This window comes from Rattus norvegicus, chromosome 19, assembly GCF_036323735.1.
Source record: "Rattus norvegicus strain BN/NHsdMcwi chromosome 19, GRCr8, whole genome shotgun sequence".
NCBI classification, from domain to species: Eukaryota; Metazoa; Chordata; class Mammalia; order Rodentia; family Muridae; genus Rattus; species Rattus norvegicus.
This window is the reverse complement of record NC_086037.1, coordinates 57,745,240-57,772,525: the sequence shown is the minus strand read 5'-3', so window position 1 is coordinate 57,772,525 and position 27,286 is coordinate 57,745,240. Positions and strand designations below refer to the sequence as shown.

The 27,286-nt window shown below is 39.0% G+C and overlaps 1 protein-coding gene across 3 annotated transcripts in view; it reads right to left on the bottom strand.

Annotated features, from left to right (window-relative positions):
- Positions 1-7,352: 7,352 nt before the first annotated feature.
- Positions 7,353-27,286, bottom strand: part of Cntnap4 (contactin associated protein family member 4) — a 287,727-nt gene continuing 267,793 nt past the window's right edge. For 2 of the 3 annotated variants that reach the window (XM_063278059.1, XM_039097771.2), the window contains 3 exons: positions 15,776-15,994; positions 15,392-15,463; positions 7,353-9,720 (listed from right to left, as the gene is read on the bottom strand). In XM_063278059.1, coding sequence (XP_063134129.1) covers positions 9,527-9,720; positions 15,392-15,463; positions 15,776-15,994 — 485 coding nt within the window. In that variant the 3' untranslated portion in view covers positions 7,353-9,526. The remainder of the gene's footprint in view (positions 9,721-15,391; positions 15,464-15,775; positions 15,995-27,286) is intronic. The other variant, NM_001107432.1, reaches the window with a different exon arrangement.

The window sequence follows — 27,286 nt, the reverse complement described above, 5'->3', positions numbered from 1 at the left end:
ACCTCTGTCTTTGACAAGAAATTGGGGACCATGAAAAAGGGTGTGGGCAATGAGTAAAAAAAGCTGCAAAGGCAAGAAGAGAGATTCTCTCTAGATCTCCCAAAAGGGAATACATTCCTGACATGCCTTGGCCTTAGCCCAAGAAGACATGCTGTGGGACTCTTAAGTGTTGACTTACGCGATGAGAAATTCATCCAGTGGAAAGATCATTACACTGTCAGGACTTGTTATAGCATTGATATAAAAAGTAGTAAAGTGGGGTGGGATGATGGCTCAGTCAGGAAAGCACTGTCTTGAAAGCATGACAACCTGAATTTGATTGTCACAACCTATAAAACAAAACAAAAACTAAGAAAAGCCATGTGTGGCAGTATGTGCTTATAATCCCAAATCAGAGAACTAGAACCCCTGGGATGAAGGCCTGTCTGGCCTATCTATTTGTCCCCTGGAGACAGCAAGGATTGGAAAGCCTTCTCTAAGTGGTCAGTTTCAGAAATTCCTATCTAAAATATCGATTCTAAGCCAGTGTGAAGTTCATTGCTCTCATAGCAGAATGATCAACAAACACATCTGATACCTGCGAAATGCTTGCTATGAAAGAAATTAAAAATAAAAAAACTCCACCAGAAAAGAAAACCAGAGGTTGTGGAACAGAAGATGGAGTTTGAACACACAAAAAAAATTTGGAAAAGTTAATAAGAGTTACAGAAAAAAAAATTAACAGAGAGGAACACCTACTCTTCCTCTGTAAGTGGATTTGCTATTAAGCTGACTCTTGATGACTTGTCATTATGCCCATTAGTGCTATTAGTGCTTCTTTCAACCTCGTCAAAGAAGCTTCAATTTGCAGTAGATAGTGATTATCACAGAGACTCATAGTTGGCCAAAGCACAGGGGAAAAAAGACTCTAAAAGGTTCAACCCTAAAGGAAACACATATAGCAAATCTCTTCCTCCAATGTTCTGGGACCATCCAGGAAGAGGATACAGAAAGAGTCTAAGAGCCAGAGGTAGCAGACTGCTACAAGAAATCAATTTCCTCTGAGCACAGTGTGAGTTGCACAGATAACTCACAGTGATTGTGCACAGAAGACACGCCCAAGTTCAAGCCAGGATAATCCCCAGCATGGAGCTGGGCACACAGTCCTATCCAGGACCACTGTGCTCTTGGTTATTGTTGGCTACTGGGAGAAGGAGAGATAGTTTCTAAAAGAGTAGCTCTACTAACTCAACAATGATCCAGTGGGAGACCGTGCATGCAATATTATTTGGGCAGCACAAATTTCTTAATGAGTTAACAGGAAAAACAAAACAAAACACAAAGTTGGGTAGGCAGGGAAGTGGGGTGGATTTGTAAAGAATTTGGGAAGGGGGAATAAATATGACCAAAATACTCTGAACAGAATTCTCAAAGAACTAACAATATTTTTTAAGGATAGAAGTTGATATGTGTTAAATAAGCCAGGAACTGAAAGTGTACTTACTTTAAAAAAGGATTTATTGTCAAATGTAAGAGCTGAGACTGTCCATAGAAGCACTAAACAGAGTTTGAAAAATAAAATCTTCCAAGACTTAGGAGGAAATGAAAAATAGGCAGTGGAGAAGCTTAAGTTCATAAATGTTGGAAATAAAATGAAACTTCTAGGAAGGGCCATATTAAGAATTAACTTTTCCAGAAAGAAGCCTGGCCTTTGCCCTTGACTCTGGAAGCATTCTCAAAATTCTTCAGTGTCCTTTCTGGATTACAGGAGTAGTCTACAACCTTTGCACAGAGTCAGGCTCACACAAACTAAAGCTTTGAGGAGGCATTAAACCTAAGCATAGAAAACCGGTAACCCAGAACAGAGGCCATATTTTACCTTGAGCTAGATTACTCTGCTATAGAAAATATTACCGGAACATTGGCTGAATCTATGAGATTATAGTAGCAATAATATGCCACACTTGTACATTCCCTATATCATTTAACATTATTGTGGGAATGTGTCTGTCAGGGAGGTTTACATGTTACATGTTTCTGTAAGAGTGGGTACACGCCTGGCACAGGATATACACGGAGCCTAAAGGACAACCTAGGGTGTTGGCCTTTGTTCTCTACCCATTTTTGAGGCAGATTCTCTCTTGACTCAGTTGTTTCTCATTGTGTGCATCAAGCGACCTAGCCAGAGAGCTTTCGAGTGAGCATTGAACACCTGAGATTGTGGCAGGCATTCCACACCTGGTTTTACATGGGTCACTACTTGGACTTTCATGCTTGTGTGGCAAGTGTTTTATTCTCTGAGCAACTTATCTACCACTGCCAACGTTTTAAATAATTTTTATTGTTTCAATTAAAAACCTCATAATCACTTAACCGGCATCTGGAACATTCATTCTTCCACTTTTATCCCTTCATTATTTCATGTACATGTTCTAATTGAAAAGCTCGGGCTGCCTCAGAAGTCATCCTTTCACCCAAGTTGGCTTTGAAATCATGACCATCCTATTTGAGCCTCCAGTTGCTGGCATTATAGGTGTGTATGGCCAAAGTGGAAATCCTATCAGTTTCCCAATCTAGAATCTACTGACTAATGGGGAAACAATGGCTGCAGGAGGAAAGTCCCTACTATCATGCTAAGTATTCATGTTAGAGACTTCCAAGTTCTTCCCAAAAGTATAATCCCCATCCCCCTCAACAACTGAGCATAGTGTAGACAAAGAGAATACAGACATTGCATACTGTATCTGAGTTGGCACTGATAACAGGTTTACCCTCACCCTAATGAACAGCAAAATCATGGCTAGAGAGCCAGCCAATCTACCGAAGCATCTGCCTCGAGAACATGGGGACCTGAGATTGGTCCACATCACATAAAGCTGAGTGTGGTTGTATAAGCCTGGAACCTCACTGTGACAAAGGTGGTGACAGATCTTTGAATACTGATGCTCAGCAGGCCTAACATTCTTTGTGAGTTCCAGGCTAGTGACAGCATGCACAGGGCCTACATATCTGCAGCAGATGAGATAAGTGGACACACACCTTTATCCTTAACCCGAAAGGTATCTCCAATTGATAGCCACTTGCAAATGAAAACTCAGTTTTCTCTAAAAGAGTCTTAAGAGGTAAAACAAATTACTCTTAAGTATAGACCTCATGCATAGCAGTAAATAGCCAGCACAAAATGAATTTGATGGAAATTTTGGAGATTCTTTGTCTTGTGTTATGTCAGAGTGTTTTTGTTTGTTTGTGGAATTGACAAACCTAATGTTGGTATCTCTCCCACTTCAGTCCTTTAACCATTGAAGTGATTGTTGTCTGACATAGAAACAGTATGAGTAGAATTCTCTGAATGGTCACCCATTGTCCTACTGGCCAATGTGGAACATTTATGCTAGGAAAAGAGTCAATGTCTACTGTTATCCTTAAGGATTTAAGCATGTAGGTATCTCATGGCAGCTCCAGTCAACTCACTGATCTTATTCTAGAACATGCTGGAAATGAGAGTAACCTACTAGGAAGGCAAGCATGTGCAAGTTTCAGTTGTGACTGCTCTATCAAATGCAGTACTTTTTGCTACAGTGTATTAATCAGTATGGCCTGGAAAATATACCTGGTTGTCGGTCAAACAAGAATCTATCTTTTATAAAACTGATGTAATATCTTATTGGCGAAATTCAGGAGCATAACATAACTGGAGTCCCAAGTGTGTGCAGTGGTGTCAGTTGACATTAGGTTGGCAACAAGGATAGTAGGTCAGGAAAAAGACGAATATTAGTTAGAGTTATCAATGGAGGTGAGACTTTAATCCATATTCTTCCATCTGGTACATTTCCCTCAGAAAGGAGATTTATCAGAGTACTTAGGAAGCTGCTTCCAGAAATCATGTCCAAAGTATATAGATTTGAGCAGTAATAGTGGGAAGACATTCCTGGTATACCCTCTTGAGGTCTTAACACGCACGCACGCACACACACACACACACACACACACACACACACACACACACACACACACACCCTCCCACTAAAACATTTATCATTTGAGTTTTTTCTTCTTTGCCACCACACTAGGATGTGGAGAACACATAGGACATATTGAAGACATCTTCCGGAGTCATCATTTAGTTGCTACATAGATGTGAAAACCAACTGTCAACTTGAGTGAATTTGTCTTCACTCAAGAACAGTCTATGCTGCAAAGAGGCACTGGTTCAAGTTCCTAATCATCAACACAGTCAACACCAATAGCCTGCTCTATATTGTAATGTTAAGATTCTGCTCCTTTACCCAAATTAGAACACCTCCAAAAGGTAATGTCTACAGGGCCTGCTAATCCCCTATCATTAGAACAGCACAGCCCAACTTTCCCAACCCACATCAGCTGGTCTCCTGTGTGTCTTACGTAATATCCAATAAACTTTATAAGTGGCGATTTCTGTCTCAAAATTTACTTTCCAAAGAACCCATTCTGTGACAGCACATTATTTACAGACATAGAAAGGGCTAAAAAGAGACAATTAAAGGAGACAGAACAAAGGATGAAAGGAGATGGGAAAGGGAGCACTATAGCTTTTGTAAAATTTGCTAAACTATTTGATTTTTAAGATGACAACTGTGCATTTGATAATCATTTAAGTATGGTGTTAAAAGATGAAAAAAGATTTTAAACATAGTGCACTGGGCAAAACGTATCAGGGTTCAGATTTATTTCTGCTTGAAAAATCTTTAAAACTGACCTCCAGGGACCCCTGTGATGAACCAAACATCCAATCTTCTTATCATTCTTCCCCATGTTTTATCATTTTATTTTTATCCTCATATCCTGTCCTTTTGTAGATGCAAGAATGTTCATCCAACACACATGCCTCTAATGCCACACATTATAGAAACACTAAGCCTCTAGATCTAGCTTTTCTTCCCTGCCTCCACACTGGCATGCAGACTTTGAAAGAAGCAGAAAGCAGGTAGGACATATTGAAGTTATCTGGTGGAATCATCTTGTAGTTGACACATGGATTTGAAAACTTATCTTCAACTAAGCAGGTTTCAGTTTAAGGTGTGTCTAATTCATCTTTCTATCCACAAGTAGATATTTGATGATTCAATAGGTCAAATACAACTCATGTAGATTTCACAAAGTCTCTATAGAATGCTCTAGGAGTCCCTTGGTCCATAAAGTAGAAGGACTTGAGTACACTTCCCAGTAGTGCATGTTTTATACTTGTAATCCCAGACCAGGAAGACAAAGACAGAAGGAAGCTTGTGGTGCTTTGACCAGGCAATCTACCCTTACTGCTCAGCTCTAAAACCTATGAGACACCCCATCTCAAAGGATGTGGATGGCTTTCCTGAGGACAACACTTGAGGTTGTCGTTGGCCTTGCACATATCCACATACTTGCGCATGCACATACATGAACATGTGCCCACTTCCACTTAAAAAAAGTGAGTTCCCATTATAATTGTCCATCTTGGAGTCAAGGACCCTGAAATTAATAGTTTCAGAAGAAAGTCAAATTGATCAAGGACAAAGACTTGTCAAGTAACAGTGGATGTTCATTAAAAATAGATAGTGGATAAGATCCAGATTCATAGCCACTCAAGACAAGGGAGTTATTGAGATTCTTCAGGTTAACTGTGGAGGTACCAAATCAATGCTAGGGTTCCATCACAGCTTAGTGGCATTCACACTTCATTTGTCCTCCTGAGAACATCATTTCACATATGTGTCTTGTGAAGCTGAGCTGTCCACACTTAGAACAAGGTCTGTGCTTCTCTGGCCCCATGAACAGTGCTGTTATTACAAAAGACAAAAGCAGCCAAGGTACAATCCATTTAAATTCTTACCATCCCTGTGGGTGTTGCTTGCTTGTCTTTTGCTTCATTCTGTGGTTTTAATTGACATCTTCAGGATATAATAAGCGCAGGTTTGAAAACAACACTTGAAAAACACTGAATGATGTTCTAGACCTTCTGGAGGTATTTTCATGGCATTTCCTGTATACTAAGATGTTTTTTCTCATCAATGGACCCATTTATTTCATTGAAGAAGCTCTTTAATGCCACCATCACGTCCGTGTATAAACAGAACAGTAAAACTTTGAATTTAGTCAATTCTTGTGGTTTTTTTGTTTGTTGTTGCTCTGGTTTTCATGGGGACATGGTTTGCTTTTAGTTGCCTGTTTTAGTGTGGTTTGGATTTTGAGACAGGACATCCATGTTGTCCACTCTGACCTTGACATTTCAGCAATCCTCCTGCCTCTGTCTCCAAGTGTTGAGATTAATAGTGTGCAGCCATAACATCTTTCTAAAGGGGCTTGAATTCATAGAGGAGTCCAACATATTCTCTATACAAATGTACATGGTATACATTTGCCAAGTTTTCTAGAGAAGTGGAAAAGATAATGAAGGACATCACCCATCTGAAGTGTGCAGAAACTGTTCCCATAGACGACTGTCAACCAGGTCACTGTTCTCAGGAAAGACTTCAAAGATACTGAAAATTGAATAGTTGCAATGAAGAAGCATCTTTCTAGCTTTTATCATATTTGGCCCCTTTCAAAAAAAAAGAAAGATGGATGGATGGAGCCATGGCTCAGCAGGTACAAGTACCCATTGCCAAACCTAAGAGACCCAAGTTCAATTCCCAGATCCTATGTGATGGAAAAAGAGAACCATCTCCCCTAATTTCCCTCTAAAATCTACATAATACACACACACACACACACACACACACACACACACAGTCACTCACATATACTTGCACACAAGTAAATATAATTGAAAGGTTTAAAGGAAAAAAATAAATGCTGGTAGCATTTTGATAGTTCCCAAGAATCACATAAATCTCTTTAAAAAAAAGATTAAACACCCCACACATAATCATACAGATTTCTACAAACACACTTTTTAGTATCTTAAGAAAAACTGCTTATTGGTTGTTGTTTCAGACTCTGAGAGCACCCAGGGGGTCCAGATTAGTTGACTCTGTTGGTCTTCCTGTGGAGTTCCTATCACCTTCAGGGCCTTCAATCCTTCCCTCCAATAGTCCAGGAAGAGTGCCCAATCTGTCCAATGTTCATCTCTGGGTTTCTGCAGATGTGCGGCTCATTGTCCATGTGGGTCCCCAAATAACGGGAGCCTGACTGCAGAAGCATTGTCTGGCCTCAGTGAGAGAGGCTCCCCCTAATCTTGCAGAGAAGTTGATGTGCCAGGAAGAGGGGATACTGGTATGGGGGCGGCACCATCTCAGAGGAGAAGGGGATGGGAGATGGGGGACAGATTTGGGATGCAAATAGATAAGTGAATGAATGGATGAGCAAATAAGAAAAACTCCGATACATTTCCCTAATTTAAAACTTTCATACAACATCTCTTAAGGTATATTCTGCATTTTATTTCAAAAATGCATTTTATTAAGGAAAAAGGAAGCAATTTGTTACAAACCATGGCATATAAGGTACCAGTGCAATCTGATGCCATCCTATTTCAGTCCCTTACTGTGAAGACCACAGAGGACTTTGCAGCTTCACCATCTACAAAAGTGCCCACATTTTAGCTACTGGTGAGGTCATTACTGCTACTAAATAAAACACATAACTTTAAAGGATTCAGAGCTGTTATAATGGCGGTCCTCTTTGCATCAAATGATACAAATTCTATGTTAAACCTATCTTGTCACCACCTTTCTCTCTCTCCCTCCCTCCCTCTCTCTCTTTCTCTCTCTCTCTCTCTCTCTCTCTCTCTGTCTCTCCCTTCCTCCCTCTCCTGTCTCTCCCTCCCTCCCTCTCTGTCTCTCTCTGTCTCTCTCTGTCTCTGTCTCTGTCATTCTGTGTGTGTGTGTGTGTGTGTGTGTGCATCTGTGTGTCTGTGTACATATTAACACACATATACATGCCATTTATCAACATAGGTCCTTTGTCCAGTCAGGACAAAGATTTACTCGGTATTTAATGTTAGATTAATCTGGATCTTGTGCTTTGGGAAAAGCAGATTTTCTAAGAAGAGTCAACAACATCATCAACAACAAAACATGGGAAGCAAGATTCTAGTGGTGCTGAATTTATATATTTCCAAGTTTTCTGTTTTACAAAAAAAATGACAGAATTGAATTTTTACTTTGGAGGCACCTGAAGGTGTGAACAGGGATTGCAAAGTGCTTTTCTTATTTAATTGGCCTATAGACTTCAAAGATAATTCCATGCAATTATCTTGCTCACTTGACCTGAAAGTTCATATTGTTACAAGTATCATAAGCTAAGAATGATGCTTCTACCTCCCATTGTATACATAGCTCTAATCACTGTGCACGAGTGAACATGTTAACACTGATTCTTGGTCCTTTCTGAGGTCTTACTCATCCTCTGGGAGACTAGGCTGACTGCTTGAACATAAGTCTAATAAGAGAGCCAACATCCATAATTTTATATATTGATTGCAAAATAACTCATATTGCAAGGTACGTATATTGGAGTTAGTGCACAGCAAAATTCATACCAGTGGCAGAACTGTGTATTAGAATGAAGAGTTGCACTCTCTTGTTATCTCCTTCTTCTCCAATATATAAGAGCATACTCCATAGAAAACCGTTATGGGAGATCAAACAAAATTTGGAAATTACCTTTCGAAAAACCTAAGAAATAACTGTTTTAATGTTTGGGGAAATTCATCTCCTATGTATATTTGAGGTAATACAGTTGCAATTAAAATATTTTTTTGCTGTGTTAGGACTTGTTTTGTGACAAGTTTAATGGAAAACATTGTACAGTCTGGAAAATTACAATTGCTCAGGGTCTAAACCAGTCATCACCAAACAATGACAAGAAACTCTCTGTAGAGACATGACATCACATACCAACAACCACCATACTTTCCGAGTCTTTTTATATAGGAATTGCATGTTCAGGTTTAAAAGTCAGACACTCAGAACAAAATGCATTAAAGAGTATCAGAAAAGAGTCAAATAGAAAAAGAGCAATACAAACAAGCCAAAGACAAGAAAACAATTTTTCAGACTATTGATGTATTGAATGTAATACAGAGAAAGGCAAAGGGGCTTTATGTATAGACTTTTGGCCATTGAAGATGCAAACACCAGCCAAACAGGATCTCAGAAGCATTTCCAGGCTCATGAAGAACACCATGTGAAGACAAAAACAAACAGAACATGTGGTCTCAAGGAAAGCAAGGCCATTTAGAGTCCAATTTTGAGTTCTTAACCTCTAACAAAATATGTTTTACAGAGTGAAGAGAAGGGCTAGATTCCCCCATTGAAAAACCATAGTCGTGAAGCAAGTTAAACTTGGCTTTGATCGTGTGCAGAAGTTGGAAAGGGACACCAATAGCGAGCTCCTTTCTTAACAGAATGATGGCTAGAAGGAGCGCATCGCTGGAGGAGGCTGCCTGGAGCCATCCTGAGCTTGGACATGGAAAGATGGCCGTGCTGCAGATCCATCGCCTGTACCGTCAGGGTTAGAGCAGTTCCCATCCACTGAGAGCCCCTGGCTATTCAAAGGAACTCATCCTTGCAAGTTAGAGGACCATTGCCAATCAGAAGAAGTACTCTTTCTGATTCTCACCGACTGCATTCTGGGTATGAAGCTCGCTTTTCAAAACAGCCTCGGCACTGTCTACATTCTCTGACCTTTTTGCCTCATTTCTTTTGTATAACCTTTTCTGTTGATAAATGCGAACCGCTATGGCGGAGACGCAAAGCAAGATAAAGATCACAACAGCTATCAGACCTGGAGAGAAAAGAGAAAAGAAATACCCAGTCAGGACCTTGGTCAGAATAGACACTGTGTCAACTTTATGGCTTAATTAGTTGAGAGAATATTATTTCCCACTGAAGTCAACCATCTATAAGATATAAATCAGAAACAACAAAACTTCTTGCCTTTTATAGTCAAGCAGTACTGTAATGGATTAACTTTATTTAGGGACTATATCAACTTTGCAGGGTCCCTTCCATATATCCCGAATTTGCATTATATTGGATCTGCTTCATGTGTTTCTTTTCATCAGGTAGCATTACTTCCATAATTTTATGACCAAGTGTTGCTTCATAATAAAACATGAAGACATTTTGATTATTTTTAAAATTATAGTTAAGTACAATGCTGTGAAAGGATTGTGTTTTGTGATTAAATACATGAGCATGCCAATGAAGTTGATTCTCAATCAATCAAGTTGAAGAGGAGTATGTTATATGCACACATAGTGCTAATAAAATGTAAATATGTTAAAATTCTTTCTGCATGAGACATATTGGGTTTTGAAACTCTGTGTTCTTTGTAAATATTTGAAGTATTACAATTCTTTGTTGAGCCCATGGTTATCAACTCTGAAGAGATATGAGATCCTTCAAGTGGAACATGGACCCCAGATAGTCCTCAGAACACCCTACAATAGGGACACATTGGATGCAATTTAGTATTCCATAATAGTTCTATTTTCATTAATGGTGCATGATGAAGGTAGGAGAAAGTCCAGTGGTTAGCCCAAATGAAGACCAGGACTCCAGATTGTAGAACTAGTCATTGACTTTATGAAGCAGAAGACATTGCACTGTCAGGCAAAAGTCAAACTCATTTAAGGATGTCGTCAATGAAACAGTAAAAATTATTCATTCCATTAAGTTTTGATGCCTGACAAATCTTTGTAATGGGCCATGTAGTGAAATAGGAAATATTCATAAAGTATATCAGGTGCATGCTGAAGGATGATACCTGACTCCAGAAAATATTCTGCAAACATTTGAGTTGTGAGTTAAACTGATCCTTTGTGCTTCAGTCACACATTTTTTTATTTGAATGGCCACCTAATAGGCAAACTATTGTTATATAGAAGTCCACCTTTCCTAGTTCTCTCTGAACTGATTGAAGTAAATCTGTTATTTAACTAAAATCACCTAATGGTATTTCATGCTAATGATAAAGTTCAAAGAGCCAAATAAAAATAGAGTTTGGAAAATCATTGTCACCGTGATTTTGTGAGTTTCCTTAAAATTGTCAGGAAGATATTAATGGAGGAATGTAAGTTCTTCGTGTGTGTGTGTGTGTGTGTGTGTGTGTGTGTGTGTGTATGCACACATGTCTGTATGCACAACCATGCTTTGAAGTATTTTATAGAATCTTTCAGAGAAACTAGGTACTTTCAAGATAAAACATTATGTAAATACCTTAGAGGGGATATAAGATTTCTTTACATTGTCCAAATGAGTCTTGAGCTCATTCTCAATGATGTTCTAGTTGAGTCTGACTATTCTTCAATATAGGTAGCTGCTACATGGCCATTTGATGTGGCACTGCAGGCACGTGTGGTTTGGGGCCTCTTATGAATGTGGATTATTAAAAATATACAATATTATAATAACAGTGTAGATCAAATTTGGCTTACTAAAACTGAGATTCCATATTATTTTGTTTGTTTATATTTTTTCCCTTGAGAAAGGGTCTCGGTAGCCTTTGAACTAGGTATGTAGCGGAGGATAATCTTGAACTTCTGGTCATCCTGTCCCCCATCTCTCAAGTACAGGATCACTAGTGTGTGCACTGACACCCAGTTTGTGCTCTTCCATGGATAGAATCCAGGCATTCACGCATGCTAGGCAAGCAGTTGACCAGATGAGCTATTCCCAAGCTGCAAGACACCACTTGAGTACAAATAAATGTAGCTGTCTTTAATGAAATTAAATCAAGACCCGAAGGTATTTGGCAGTTTCAGTAAGATTTACTAAGCAGAATCTTCATGGCCAACAGTGATATTGCCGACGATAAGCAAACTTTTGACTATGTCAGGCTTGCCCAAGAAAGATAGTAATGAATCTAATAGGCATTTGGTAATTTTACTAATGGGTATCACTACTTAATCACATCAATAACAAATTTAATCAGAGTATTCATGTGTTGTTATATATTTTGCCTTTCGTCCCTCTAAAAACAATTAATTAGGTTGCTGAAGCTAATTCAATCACCATATTATGAAGTTTCTAGCTCGGAGAGAGGGATTCTGAAATCTACATGGTGGAAAATGATAAAATATGTCAGAGTAGTACTGAAGTTATAAAATAAATGTCACCATCACATCATCACGTGGGTCTAGATGGGACAACCAATGACCTGCATCAGAGATGGTCTCTGACTTTTTCTGTAAGTCGATGATTTATCTCTTTCAAATTGGGGCAAGTTTCATGTCAGTGCTTTTTGTGGCCAAGGAAAATGCCTTGAAATTACCAGTTACCTGTCCCCCAAACAAGCAATTCAATATATTCATATTAAATAAAATAAACTGCTCTGTTCTGTGCTGTCGGACCTGAAGCACCATGAGGATGTGTTCTTAGGAGCAGTATATGCTGGTTCCTGTCTGATTGAATCTGCATCCTCACAGTCGGACCAGAAACACTCCATGTTTACCTCGTCATTTTAAAATATCTCACTAACTCTCTCCTCTTCCTTCATACTACTTACTTTGTTTATAAACAAAGAGGACGGTTACCTACAGCTGAGAACACAAGAGGATTATCTACTCTGGAAAGTGTTTGAATACATCAACTATGGGTACACACTGGGTTTGATTTATGACTGGCCAGCACGACGACAGGATAAAATTCTACCTCAGTACTACCAGACGGTTCATCACAGTCGAGGACCCTATGCTGTGAGTGAGCAGACAAATTGCACATGGTTGGCATGAGACCTTTTGAGCTTACAAGGCAACTTCCAGCTGCTCTGCTATCAAAGCTCAATCCCCATAAAGACCGAAATGAGACAGCATGCTGGTTTCATAGACCCTGGTGAGCCTCGAGAGACAAAACGTCTCTCTGCTGTGTGTGTGTGTGTGTGTGTGTGTGTGTGTGTGTGTGTGTGTGTGTGTATGTATGCTAGGCAAGAAGAGCACTGGATGAGACAATTTGTCTGAGGAAGAATTCTACTTTAAAATGTTGAGCTCTTTACAAACCTTGGAACTTTAAGTAGGGCTTTAGTGTATAACATGTTTCCCTTAGACTATTCTAGTAACTAGTTAAACTCAAGATTAAACTAATCATTCAAAAAAGGGGGTGGGGTGGGGAGGTTTGTTTTGTTTGTCCGGGAATTAAAGGAGAATTCTATTTCCTGTATCTTTAACTTGTAGATATTTAATTTAAGGGGGGAACAGAAATAACAATGAGAGAAACTGTGACTGTCATCATGCACCTTCTAAAATAGGGTCCAGCAACTGAAACAGTTTAAGTATAAACGAGAGACAATACAAGACTCCAAACTATTCATATACAGACATACACACACATACACACATGCTCACACACCATTACCGACAAAATTAAAAGCAAAGTCTTTAAAAGGCAGGGGGCTAGAGAGAGGCTCCAGCAGTGAGGAGTATAAACTGCTCCATGGAGGACTGGAGTTCAGTCCCTAGCCCTCACATCTGCCTGTACCCCGAGCTTCAGGAGATCCAGTGACCTCTTCTGACTTCTATGGGCACTGTCTTAGCTAAGTTTCTATTGCTGTGAGAAAAACACCATCACCAAAAGCAACATAGGGAGGAAAGGGTTTATTCGGACCTTACAAGGTCACTTCCATCAATGAGGGAAGCCAGGGCAGGGATTCAAGGGAGGAACCTGGAGGCAAGAGTCAATGCAGAGGCCATGGAAGGATACTATTTACTAGCTGACTCCTTCTGGTTTGCTCAAGCTGGTTTTGTTTGTTTGTTTTTGTTTTTGTTTGTTTGTTTTTGTTTTTGTTTGTTTGTTTTTGTTTTTGTTTGTTTGTTTTTGTTTTTGTTTTAATGTAACTCAGGATCACTTGCAAAGGGCGGGGGTGGTACTGTGTCCTATGTAATGGACCCATACACATCAATCACCAGTCAAGATAATACAATACAGACTTGCCTATAGATCAGTCTTATGAAGGCATTTTCTCAATTAAGATTGGCTAGGTTTTTGTGAAGTTGACCAAAACCAACCATCACTGACAACTTCACTGTTCACCCTTCCCCCCACATACATACAATTAAAAATAAAATTAAAATATTTAAAAATACATTACTAAGCATATCCAGTAGGAGGGCCACATGAAGTTTCTCAAGTATATGAATAATCACATTATCTGGATATAAGGCTGAACAGTTCTTTGTTTCGTGCATCCATATGATATTCAGAGTGCAGAGAAATGCTAAGGCACTTAACATTTCAGTGCTCTGATTAATATCCTCTGACGAGCATTAATCAGGAAGAAAAAGCTCTAGTTCTGGGTTTGGTTTTAAATAACACAGACCTCCAAGAAGATGTTGTCACATTAAAGATATTTTTAAAGTTTTCTTTGTGTGAATTTGGCAATTTAAAATTACTATGAACCACTTTCAACCTATTAACCTAAGCACTGATAAGAACTGAAAGTCTAGTATTCCTTTATAGGTATGCCTAAACGATGAAATATCTACTTTAATAAGCATTAAAGAAACACGAAAAGCATACATCTAGTGTTAGTCTCAAATTTTCCTGTTTTCACACGGACCTTTGCAGAAGCAATGATATGTCTGAGGAAATAAATGCACAAAGCAGTCCCTATGGCTTTAAGCTAAATACGGTTCATTTTTACACAGCTCAGCAACTGATCTTAGAGTGCAATGCCTTAGTGAGATTATCCACATTTACACAGAAAATTTCCAAGGATGTCTAGAATCCAGGAGCATTCTATGAGACCATCCCAGTGAAAGTTATAGACCATCCTCTTCTTCAAATTCAGTGCCTGGAAAGGTGTGCACAAGAGTGAGTCTGTCAACCCATTCTTGTCTATCAAAGGTGTCCATCGAGGATAGGATACTAGTCTAGAGGCCCCGCCCCTTCCTGAGAGCTTTTGCCTGTTAATGGGTGCTGCGAGTAGGGGAGTTGCTGTCTTCAGTAGTGTAGTTCATGGTTAAGTTGGTCATATCCTAGTAGATAACCTTCCACTTACGGTTGTTCAGGGAACCTAATTAAACTTAACGGCGGTGGCTCACACAAAACCAGAGCCAAGAAAATAGGATTGGGACTTGTTGCAAAGGGGTTTCGTTGGAAATGGACTGAGAGGGATATGAGAAGGTAGGAGAGAGTAATAGAGAATGAATATGACCAAAATATGTTATATACATGCATGAGGTGACAAAGAATAAAATTTTTTAAAAAACATTAAGATTCATTGAACAGTAATTGAGATATGTGAACCAGCCCCACTCCCTCATTCTGGGAATTGAACCCAAGACTTCATGCTTGTTGGCCAGGCATGCTACAACTGAACTACATGTCCAGTGAAAATATATGGATTCTTCATAGATAGTTTTCTGAGGCTTACATTCAGCGATATAGTACTAACAACATAGTAATAACATTATAGTAATAAGACCCCACCAAAAAGTTCACTTATGCTTCCCAGCTACCTCCAATCACTGCAGAGTCACTTTTGATCGCATGAGTGAGAGGCTCTCTGTCGTCCATCGTTCCAGAGTGATCTACGGCAAAAGCACAAAAAAGAGACAGAGTGAGCCACCCAACCAACAAGAGGAAATGCGGAAGTATTCAAGCTTCAAATCAGAACGAAATCACAGAGATGAATGTGGGAGTCCCTATAGTTCTAAATTTTAACGATGTCAACTGCAAATGAGTTGAAATCAAGACTCCAGAAAAAGATGGGTGAAGGAGAGACCTGAAGAGGAAACAAAAGCCATTCCCGGAAGCCATCTTGAGAATCACAACCAAACGAGGGAAATGCCCACTTTGAACAAGTCCATCTATCATCGAGGAGGGAGAGGGTCTCAAGTCACCTGCAAATGAATGTGTCCTTTCTCTGGATGTGGCATCGGTGCCAGCAGGGGCCACACAGCTGGACTCAGTCACATGCCCTGTCACGGTAACAGGGGCTGGGCGGCCAGGTTGTAGAGCGGCCTTCAGGGGTGCAATATGGCTGAACTGCACTGCAGAGAGGCAGCCTGTGAAGCCATGGGCTGCAGCCAGTGCGGTCTCCTGGTCGACATCACTGTACTCTACAAAGAAACAGCACAACATGGATCAGAGTGCCAAACAGGAGGGGCAGCGATGCAGATGTGCAATACCTTGTATCCATGAACGCAACAGCAAGACATGTCCAACTGCTAACTCTACTGTCTTTATCGAGAGAAATAGGTCTGCTACATCTTTCTGTAAGCAGTGTTGAGACTTCAGGGTTAATGAAAAGAGTATGCAAGCATGGTTCATTAAGAATACTGTAGTCTCTGCAGATGATTAAAATAGTAAGAATGGAAGAGGTTATGAACTAATGAGGGGGTCACATGATTTCATTTTTTCCCCTCCCTTTGAGACAGGGTAGCACAAAGTCCAGGCTACTGTCAACTCCATAAGTTACCAAGGATGACCTTGAACTGTTGAACTGCCTGCCTCTGTCACCACCAAGTGCTGAGATTGCAGGAGCTCACCGCCATGCCTGGGTTTATTCATTAATGGTGATCAAGCCTAGGACTTTGTGCATGCTAGGCCCCTATCCGTCCAACAGCTACACCTTACCATTACCATTTTAGAATAGATCAGAGTACGTTTATTGTGTGCAGTCAATATTGAGAGATGTGTCCTAGGTTTAGAGATTAGTTCTGCTCAGCTTCTGAGATTCAAGCCAAGAAAGGAAGCAAAGCTAGCAGGAAAATTGGCCTCTGAAGCTCCCTGGTCAATTGCCCAACCTGAGATGGTCCTCCAACTGAGAGCTCTGCTGACACCACATGATTTCCACTGAACTCTAAGAGACTAATACCAGCATGTCGTAGAGGCCCAAATCCAAAAGTATTAGGATGTCTCTTTACTCGTGCCCAGCCTCAGAACGCTCATATCCCATTGCTTTCTGTCTCAGTGCTGGCCTTTTATGAAGGAATAGGTTTATGGCCTCTACAAGTAGATAGCCACTCCTCCCATGTTAACAAGTCTGTTCTGGGTCAGAGATTAATTCTAATGCTAAAATATTAATTGCTAATTTAAGAGCTAACAAATAATACAGACAGCAGTTGTTTTACCAGAATTAGCTGGGAACAAAAATAATTTATTGTAGAGTGGGTTTTGCTTTGTTTTGTTATGGTTTGGTTTGGTTTGGTTTGATTTGATTTTTGAGACAAGGTCTTACATAGAGCAGGCCAGCATTCGAGTCACTACTTAGCTGAGGGTGACTCCTGATCCTCAGACATCAATTTCCCAAGCACTAGGATCACAGACATGGACCACCCTCAGCTTTTACTCTAGCATTTTAAAATGTAAAGATCATCACACTATGATGTATGCATCCACCCAACAGGCTCAAAAATGACACCGTCACCTTCCCTTACAGACACACATGTGTGCACAAAGATAGGCCTTTTTCTGTCAATAATCTAACAGACACTAGGAGTTTATTGAGAGTATGAAACACACTGTTTTATGGGATTTTTGTCTTATTTTTTAAATTTCACAGTGGCCACAGGAATATCATTTTGCTGCCACAAAGATGTGACACTTAGGTTCGGAATTGCTATTAATGAGTTATCTGTAGCTACAGGGTTGTGGACAACACATTCTGGACCCCAGACCTACTGGAAACCCCAAATCACGGGCTCCCTTTGTTCACGGATCACTTTATGGTTCAGCCTTTCCTTCACTGTCCTCATATCTCCGGCAATGTCTTTTGCTGTTGTTGCTTTGAGGGCTCTCTGGGCTTGAACATTATTTTTTAAGTAACTCCAGGCATCTCAATTCTGAGCCTGTCATTTCTTGTAATAGCTAGGTTTCTGAAGACCATTTTCCTTTGGCTCCATTTTCATTCACATTTTATATCTAATGATAAAAAATAACATTGATGAAAGGTTTCCTATTATGAGACTCATTCTCTATAAAAAGAATCCTGGAGATTAGGGACACAGCATCACTTTTTGGTTATGGCCTTTAATCATTTCCAGAAGAGTTCATCATCTCCTTCTTAATTAGCCATACTTAAAATCCTCTGTTCATTAACCCGAGAGACCTTAACGGTAGCGGTGGAAAGGCTCAACAGAGCTAACTCTCAGACTAAGGACAGAAGCAAAAGGAATCCAGCTGCTATACACGCCCAGATGTTGTCATAACGGCCTCAGAGGACAGGTATCTGGGTCCAAGTAACTGCCTTCAGAGTCTGTGGCCTGATTCTCTGGCTCTCCTCCCTAGATAAGGATAGCAGTGAGCATTTATCACTCTGTGACTCACACAGGAGATCAAGGGCTCCAGAAATATATCACTGACCCTTGTGATAATTTGTCAACTCGACACAACTTAAGAAGCACCTGTGAAGAGAGTCTCCGTGAGGAATTATCTAGATCCAGTTAATCTAGGCACATGTCCACAGGGGACTGTCTTAATTAAGGTAATTGATGTGGGAAGTGCCAGCCTACTGTGGGTAGGACGATTTGCTAGGCATGGGCAGTGATCTGTAGAAGAGTGGAGAGATTGTGTTGATCACAGGCAGGCAAGCCAATGCGCATGCTCCCTTTAGTAATATCTCTGTGCTTTACTGTAGATGTGATGTGCTTAGCCTGTTCAAGATCCTGCCTTGACTTTTCCATGATTGGAATTGAAGGCTAAATGGAACTTCTTTCATCCCTCAGCACCTGATATTGGGCGCTTTCACCACACAGAAACAAAAATCTTTCAGTCTACCATCATACCAGTCACACTGACAAATGTACAAACCCTCAATAGGCGTGAGTTCCACATTCTCACATTGAAGGAACCACAGACCCAAACTATCTCTTTCAAATGCTATCTCACACCAAATGCTCATCCCTGAAAACATACATGTAGCTGACATGGTACAAACTGAACAGGTTATATTTCTATGCATATATACATGCTATAGCAAGTAGTTAAGAAGAGAGCATGAATATGAAAGAGACCTGGGGGGGGGATAAATGTAAGGATTTTGGAGGGAGGAATGGGAAGGGTAAAATGTAATTTTATTATAGTCTCAAAAATCAAAAAAAATTAAAAAATAAAAAAGAAAGTCAGTTTAAATATTCACTAGCGTGACATGCCAACCTTCACAAGTTAGGTTCTAAAGGATGACATGATTATGTTTCAAATTATGTGTATTTTTTTATTTATAAAGGCCATTCTCCCACTGGGAAAAAAGAGACTATGCTGAGTATGGCACACATTTCCTTAACATTGTTCACTAAACAATAGAGTATAATGACTAATTGTATAGCATTTCCATTGTCTTAGGTATTATGAGCAACTTAGGCATGACTGCAAATACGTGGGAGGCATATGCAGGCTATATATTAAGAACCTCACATTTTATGATTCACTAGACCATCTGCAGACTTTTGTATGCACTGGATTTTTAGAACAAATTGCCTGTGTTTAGTTGGACAACTATAAGTTCAGGCCTACAGATATTTATAGAAAACCTTATTTTAGGAATAGTTTATGTTAGGAACATTTTATAACTCTGATGATTTCTTAAAATGGCATATATGTTAATGTCAATACTTGTCATATTTTCTACAATGTTCACACATTGAATAAACGTTATGGAAGCTTTTAAAATATTCTTGAGTTTTGAGCCAAAAAATAATATAGTAAAAATTTATTTCCCTAGTGAAAAATGCCCAGTTCATAGCATAGTCTGAAAAATCGAAGTTTTAAAAAGCGATAATATTTTTATCAGTGAAACTGCTGTACAAAAACTTATATCCCTCAAAGTTGAAATGGGTACTTAATCCTTTACAGTTTATTATTGTCAGAACCAAGAAGGTAGGAACGAGTCCCCTGGTTTTCAGGTACCTACACTTTAGTGAGAGGACACAAAATAAACATGGAAATAGAAACTAGTAATGTTTCTTCTGTGTAGGAAGTAACCTGGACATTTCAGTGATTGTGTGTCAATTAGGGATTGGTCATTATGGATTGGGGTACCTTTTGTGCTCACTGTAATAATGCCTCTTACTATGGGTTTGTTTTCCACATTATGCATGGAGTTTAGTACTGAACATCTGGCCCTATTTTTTTCTTTTCGATGTATCTGATACTCTTGTGAGTCTACCTTTTGCTTTCCGTGGGTTATTGTCTTTCAATACTCTTCAGGGGACACAGTAAATCAGTAAATCCTTTCTTTTTAAGACATAGTTATTTTTATTACGTTTTATTATGTGTAGCTGTATGTCTGCACATGGATATGTGAACATGCGTTACAGGTGGCTGTAAGCTGCCCAGTGAGGATGCTGGGAACTAAACTCAGGTCCTTGAAGAGAGCAGCAACTATTCTTCCCCACTGAGCAACCTCTCCAGCCCCACAGAGCAAAGCCTTTCAACACGCTCAGCTTTAACTTAGCTTGGCAATTTTCACAGAATCCACATGGCTATTGTTTGGAACGCACCTTTTCGATCACTCTGGGATGGGCTTTTATTCAGTCTGTGTGTCTCCTCTGCAACTTCTGCAAATCTATTCCACTTTCTCACCCATTAACCATAACTTAAACATCTTTCTTTCACTTCATCTTCTAGGACCTGAATTCAAGTGTCAATATAGGTCATTTACTCCAGCTCAGTTTTCAGTTAGTTCTCCCGGCTCTTTGTTTCACATTGCTGTGGTTTACTAGAATCGAATGAAATTACGTGTATTGAGTTTTATCTAAATAGCTTAATTTATGTAGAGGATCTTGATGATTGGGTTTTTTTTCCTTCTGTTTTCCTTGATGTTGAATCCCTTTTGGTGATTAATTGTGACTGTCAACTTGAGTTTACTGAAAGGAGCCTAGCAGATTAGTGAAAAACAACATTGGGTGCTTTTGCAATATTCTGCAAACACTGGGTATTTCCTGAAAGCATTGGCCAGGGGAGCAGGGTAAGGAAACAGATACCCCTGAATGTGTTAATCATAGAGACAAAAGCCCAGATCTTCATTCTGTTTTTCATTTCCTAGCTAGTGCATAGTTCCTTCCTGCTTCAGGATGGTTGAAACACAGAGACTGTAGATCACACAGGAGTCTGGGTCCCCCTGTGGTGTCATACTGAGCTAAGCTGTCAGAGGAAACCTCTCTTTGCAACAACAAAATGGAAATGTACCAAATATAAGCTCATTGAGAAACAGGGAAAACATGCAAACTGGTATACCCTGGTATTGATCTTTACACGTAATGGTGTAGGAGCCTTGGTAAACCCCACATTCCCTAGGACATGTAAAACTCAAATGCTCCACATAAAAATTTCCAGGATACACAAAGATACTCCAGCCCTTAGACAGACAATCTGAGGATATCGTCCTCACTGGCAGCATCCAGACATGGTTTCTCTACTCAACTAGACCAACAACTTCTTGTTTCAGGACCTTTGGTGGATGGCTTAGCATGGAAGAAACTTCTAGCAACTTAGCGTTCTTTCTCTCAAAATTCAGTCCAGTTGTGAGACAACATAAATGGAGTAGATTGGAGTTTGTCATAATCAAATGTGGCCTTAGAAAAGCCTCCACATCCCCTATGTGTTCTGAGAACTATTCTAACAGTGCCAGTAAGCAAAACCTATTTCTTTCCCGTTACCTAATCCCTTCAATGCTAACGCAGTGAGAAGAGCTAGAAAAGTGAAGGTAGAGGAAAGAATTGAGAACAAACCTTTCCAGCTCTTGTTTCTGGTCATAAAAATCCTCAAGTGACTCAAGGCTTCTGGCTCAGTCTTCCCTATTAAAAAATAAGCCTCGATTGTATATGCCAACAAAGGGAGTAACTTCTGCTTGTGTGAAGAAGAAATCATTTAACAAACAGCCTACAAGAAAAATTGAGTTCCAGGAAATTAGAGTTTGATGGAGTGCCATTCTATTACAGAGAAAGGAGTGTTTCTAGGAAGATATGGCAGTCAGTGTAAGAACAATGACGAGGAGTGCTTTATAAAATTCCTCGTGGCTCTCATAACCTACTGTGAATTAAAAGTCTAAGAACTCAAACGAGAATAAGCGGGAGTAGTTTATAATGTCTTCTGTAGAAAAGGGGGCCAACTGCAAAGAGAATTTCAGTAACTTTCATATGTAAGATAAAGATAAGGAAGGACTGCCAGGAAGTGGTGTCACGAATCACAGGAGCAGCCAAGGCTAGAGCAAGCAGATGCTTTTGCTCCTGTATATATGTACAGCGAACAAAAGCAGGCACGAATGGAAAAGCAAATGGCAAGGTAGATGCCAAGAACTATGAGGACAAAGGAGAAGTTAAATCTCCAGGCGCAGACAGTGCTCTCAGAGGTGAAACTCAACACCCCAATTCATACAAAAGTTACTTGTAGGTGGCTTTCTCAAGAGCCTTAATTCTCTTTCACTTCAGAAGAGCCTATCTCACCTTAAGTGTCATTAGATATAGATGTACAAAATTGGTATCTTGAAGAAATCTAGTTCTGGTTGGAGAGACAGGGCAATGCTGAAGAGTGCTTCTTACCTTGGCAGAGGACTGGAGTTCAGTTTTCAGAACCCATGGCAGATGACTCACAGACGTCTGTAACTACATCCCCAGAGGATTTGATCCCCGCCTTCTAACCTATGTGTGCATGTGCATTCGCATGTAGAAACGTGCACACATAGACACATAACTGAAACCAAAATAGCATCTTCATCTGAAAATAAAATCAACTTTTCTAAGGAAGTTTGAGCATACCTCCTTGGCTCTGCAGATTTTTACGTAATATATCCTTGGAATGAATATTTCGACCTTCCTAAATATTCCCTTGGGAGACCGAATAGACATGCTTAGACCACATGGTTTTGTTTTGTTTTGTTTTGTTTTGTTTGTTCATTTAGACCTGACCTAAATGTCACTGCATAAATCCAAGTGTATTTCCCCAATCTACCAGCTCAGGAAAGACGAATGATCCTTCTGGTTGTCTTTTGGAAACATACTAATGCAACTGCTGAGTTGAGTGAAAGCAATCTGCAGGTTTTTCAAGTCTCTTCTAACATGGAGAGAAACCCATGAGCAGGTCACAGAACTCAACCATAAAAAGGTAAAGGAAGCCTAACCCAACAAAGGCAGACCCATAACCTGCAGCCTACCTTTCCACCATCTCCAGAAGCACCAACAGATTACTGATGTCAATTTTCTTATGTAGTTACATATTTGTCATAAAAAAAACAACAAAGACCAATTATAAACCTCATTCAGTTTTTGAGTAGTGATTTTTTTTTTTAGTTTTTACAATGAATTAAATTATACCATTATTCAAACTAAGGGCATTTTTCCCCATGAGAAGTTTTATGCAACTTTAAGATTATGTGATTATCTTAATTAGGAGATATTTTAATGTGGTATAATTGTAACCCAATAAAAGCTTAATGAATTATCAAAACAATTTATGCCTACATGTTCCTTTGATTAATTACATCTTAGAGAAATCTCTTATTATAAAATCTCCACAAATGTTTAAATTAGGAAATTTATTGACAAATCATTTGCCTTTTGGAAAATATTTTTTTAAACTATATATATACATTGTGTATGCACACCTATGGGTATGTGCACTTGAATACAGTGACAATGGGAGCCAGAAGAGGGCGCTGTATTTCTGGATGTGTGTGTACTGGAACCCAAACTTGTATCCTCTCCAAGAGAGCTATGCACTCCTAACCACTGGGATAGCTCTCCTTTCTCTCCGACATGGTAGCTTATGAAAATTGTGAACAACATGCTTACTAAAGAAATGGCATGCCCGCATTTCATGGGAAAGATGAGAATGAAAGGGGTCAGTTTCTCTCCTTCCTCCAGAATTGAATCTGAACTGTAACAACTTGGCTTTTCTCTTCTGACAATGTTAATAAACCTGACTTCCAGGTACAACCCAGGAATAAGTGATTGTTGGTAAAAAAATGTTAAGTTATCTTTTGCTCCATTATACTTGACAGGAAACACTGATAAGTGCTATTATTGATGCTCTATCCAGCCCTAGAGATCACCATCGGACTAAATTCAATATCTCCTAACTATGGATGTGCCCTCTCCCAACAGTTCTGTGTTCATACTCTGCACTCTGGCCAATACTTCTACTCTCCCCTATTCACACTAGTTCTTTAATAAATTTACTTCAGCTTAACTGCCACATCATAGCTTTATCTATTCACAGTATAGACACATTAAAGCATGTTCATAATTAAATAATGCCTCATTCCTTTTTATTCCAGAATTGTTTTTAACATATAGTTTTTTTTTAAATCAGGTTTCTAGATTTTTATCAGGTTTCCTGATACTACTTGCTTTTTGGATCAATGACAACTTTCACTTCCATGGTTGGGAGTTTTTGAAGTGTAAGCAGAGTTCTATGTTTTATGGTGCTTGACAGCCAAATGGTAGCACTGAGTGAGACAGCTCACTGAGAGAAGTGTGCTTGCCCATCCCACAGGAACCACTTACCCATGATTATATGCTCTGACAAAAAGCCCCAATTTCTACCTTATCATTTGTTCTATAATTACAATCAGGAAATATGTTTCTTTTTGCATCATGAATATCCCTTGGGTATTGTGACATGATGCTTCTCAGGTCTAGTCCCATAACAGGATTAGGAAAAATGGTGTTTATAAGTGTCTAACAAGAGTCAATTCACAATGACATAAAAGACCCTCTGTAACCGACCCTCATCTGACAAGGACACAGCCTTGAAGTCAGTCTGCCACATTTAAAGTATTTTTTTAAATCAATATGTTATAGAACTAATGAATTTTCAAAACTAATTTTTGGCTTTTGTGTCTTTCTTATTCTAACTTGTACTTCCTTTTTAAATTTGATTTAAAAATAAATAGTCATTATTTGAGAGTTACCACACAGCCTATTAATGAAGTCCGTGTCCTTGGGTTATCTAGGTCATCACACTTCTCATTTCTGGCTGGTGAAGTTCAAGTAAGTTTTGCATACAGGAGTCCTGCACATCGGATCTTGTTCTTAAACCTCTTCCATAGACATTTGATAGACTCGTTTTTTTTTCTTGCTGACCAAACTGTATTTATATCTGGCCTAAATCTGCCTGGCAGTAAGTATACTTCTTGGCTCTATAGCCCCAGAAACAAGGACAGCTGATACATGATAGCACATAGTTATAAGCCATTCCGCAGAATGAGCTGAATAGAGGCTTCTCATTTCAATAAACATCTAATACATACAGTTATCCAGGCATATATCTCAAGTCTTAAATTTACAGTAGTTGATGGATGTGAAAAGTAAATGGGATATGGTATATCAATATGGACCTATCTGAAGTAAGTATCCTGGATAAGACCTTAATCCTGCTGCCATAGTTTAAAATCTACTCTATTTTTGCTACAGTGATTAAGTGTAATGGAGGCTTAGAAACAGTCACCAGATTTCATGGCACAGTTTGGTATGATTTTCTAAAGCTTTCCCACTTTCTTCAGTATCTCCTACAAATATTGAACAATGACAGTATTCCAAGATAATCTTTATTCCTAATTTTAAAAGAATATTAAGGGCTGGAGAGATGGATCAGTGGTTAAGAGCACTGACTGCTCTTCCAGAGGTCCTGAGTTCAATTCCCAGCAACCACATGGTGGCTCACAACCACCTGTAATGAGATCCAGTGCCCTCTTCTGGTGAATCTGAAAACAATGACAGTGTATTCACATACATGAAATAAATAGGTAAATATTTAAAAAAGAATATTAAAGAAACCCAAGAGATAATAGCTCCAAACCCAAAACATCCAGGAAATCCAGGACACAATGAGAAGACCAAACCTAAAGATAATAGGTATAGAAGACAGTAAAGATTCCAAACTTAAAGGGCCAGTAAGTATTGTCAACAAATTATAAAAGAAAATATCCCTAACCTAAAGAAAGAGATTTCCATGAACATATAAGAAGCCTACAGAACTCCAAATAGATTGGATCAGAAAAAGAAATTCCTTTCATCACAAAATAATCAAAACACCAAGCATACAAAACATAGAAAGAATATTAAAAGCAGTAAGGGAGAAAGGTCAAGTAACATTATAGAAAGGCAGACCTATCAGAATTATACCAGACTTCTCAACAGAGAGTAAGAAAATTAGAAGATCCTGGGCAGATGTGATAGAGATCCTAAGAAAACCCAAATGCAAGTCCAGGCTACTATATCCAGTAAAACTTTCAATTACCATAGATGGAGAAAGCAAGATATTCTGTGACAAAACCAAATTTACACAGTATCTTTCCACAAATCCAGCCCTACAAAGGATAAAAGAAAACTCCTACACAAGGAAGGAAACCACACTACAGAAAAAGCACGAAAGTAACTTTCATGCAACAAACCCAGAAGAGAGCCACACAAACATGATTCTACATCTAACAACAAAAATAACAGGAAATAAAATCACTGTTTCTTAGTATCTCTTAACATCAATGAACTTAATTACCCAATAAAAATACATAGACTAATGGACTGGATATGTATACAGGACCCAGCATTTTGCTGCATACAGGAAATGCACCTCAGTGACAAAGACAGACACTACCTCAGAATAAAAGGACGGAAAAAAATTTCCCAAGCAAATGGTCCCAAGAAACAAGCTTAAATAGCCATTCTAATATCAAATAAAATCAACTTTCAACCAAAAGTTATCAAAAAAAGATAAGGAAAGATACTCCAAATTCATTAAAGGAAAAAATCTACCAAGATAAACTCTAAATTCTGAATATCTATGCTTCAAACACCCACATTCATAAAAGAAACTTTACTAAAGCTCAAAGCATATATTGTACCACACAGAATAATAGTGGGAGACGTCAACACCCCACTCTCATCAATGGACAGATCATAGAAATAGAAACTAAACAGAGACACAGAGAAAGTAACAGAAGTTATGAACCAAATGGATTAACATATATCTATAGAACATTTCATCCTAAAACAAAAAAAATATACCTTCTTCTCAGCACCTCATGGGACCTTCTCCAAAACTGACCATATAATTGGTGACAAACCAGGCCTCAATAGATATAAGAAGACTGGAATAATCCCATGCACTTTTTCAGATCACCATGGACTAAGGCTGATCTTCAATAACAACAGAAACAACAGAAAGCCCACATACACATGAAACCTGAACAATGCTAACTTGGCCAAGGAAGAAATAAAGAAAGAAATTAAAGACTTTTTAAAATTTAATGAAAATGAAGGCACAACATATCCAACCTTATGGGATACAATAAAAGCAGTGCTAAGACGAAATCTCATAGCTTTGAGTCTCTCCAAAAAGAAACTAGAGAGAGCATATACTAACAGCTTGACAGCACACCTGAAAACTCTAGAACAAAAAGAAGCAAATACACC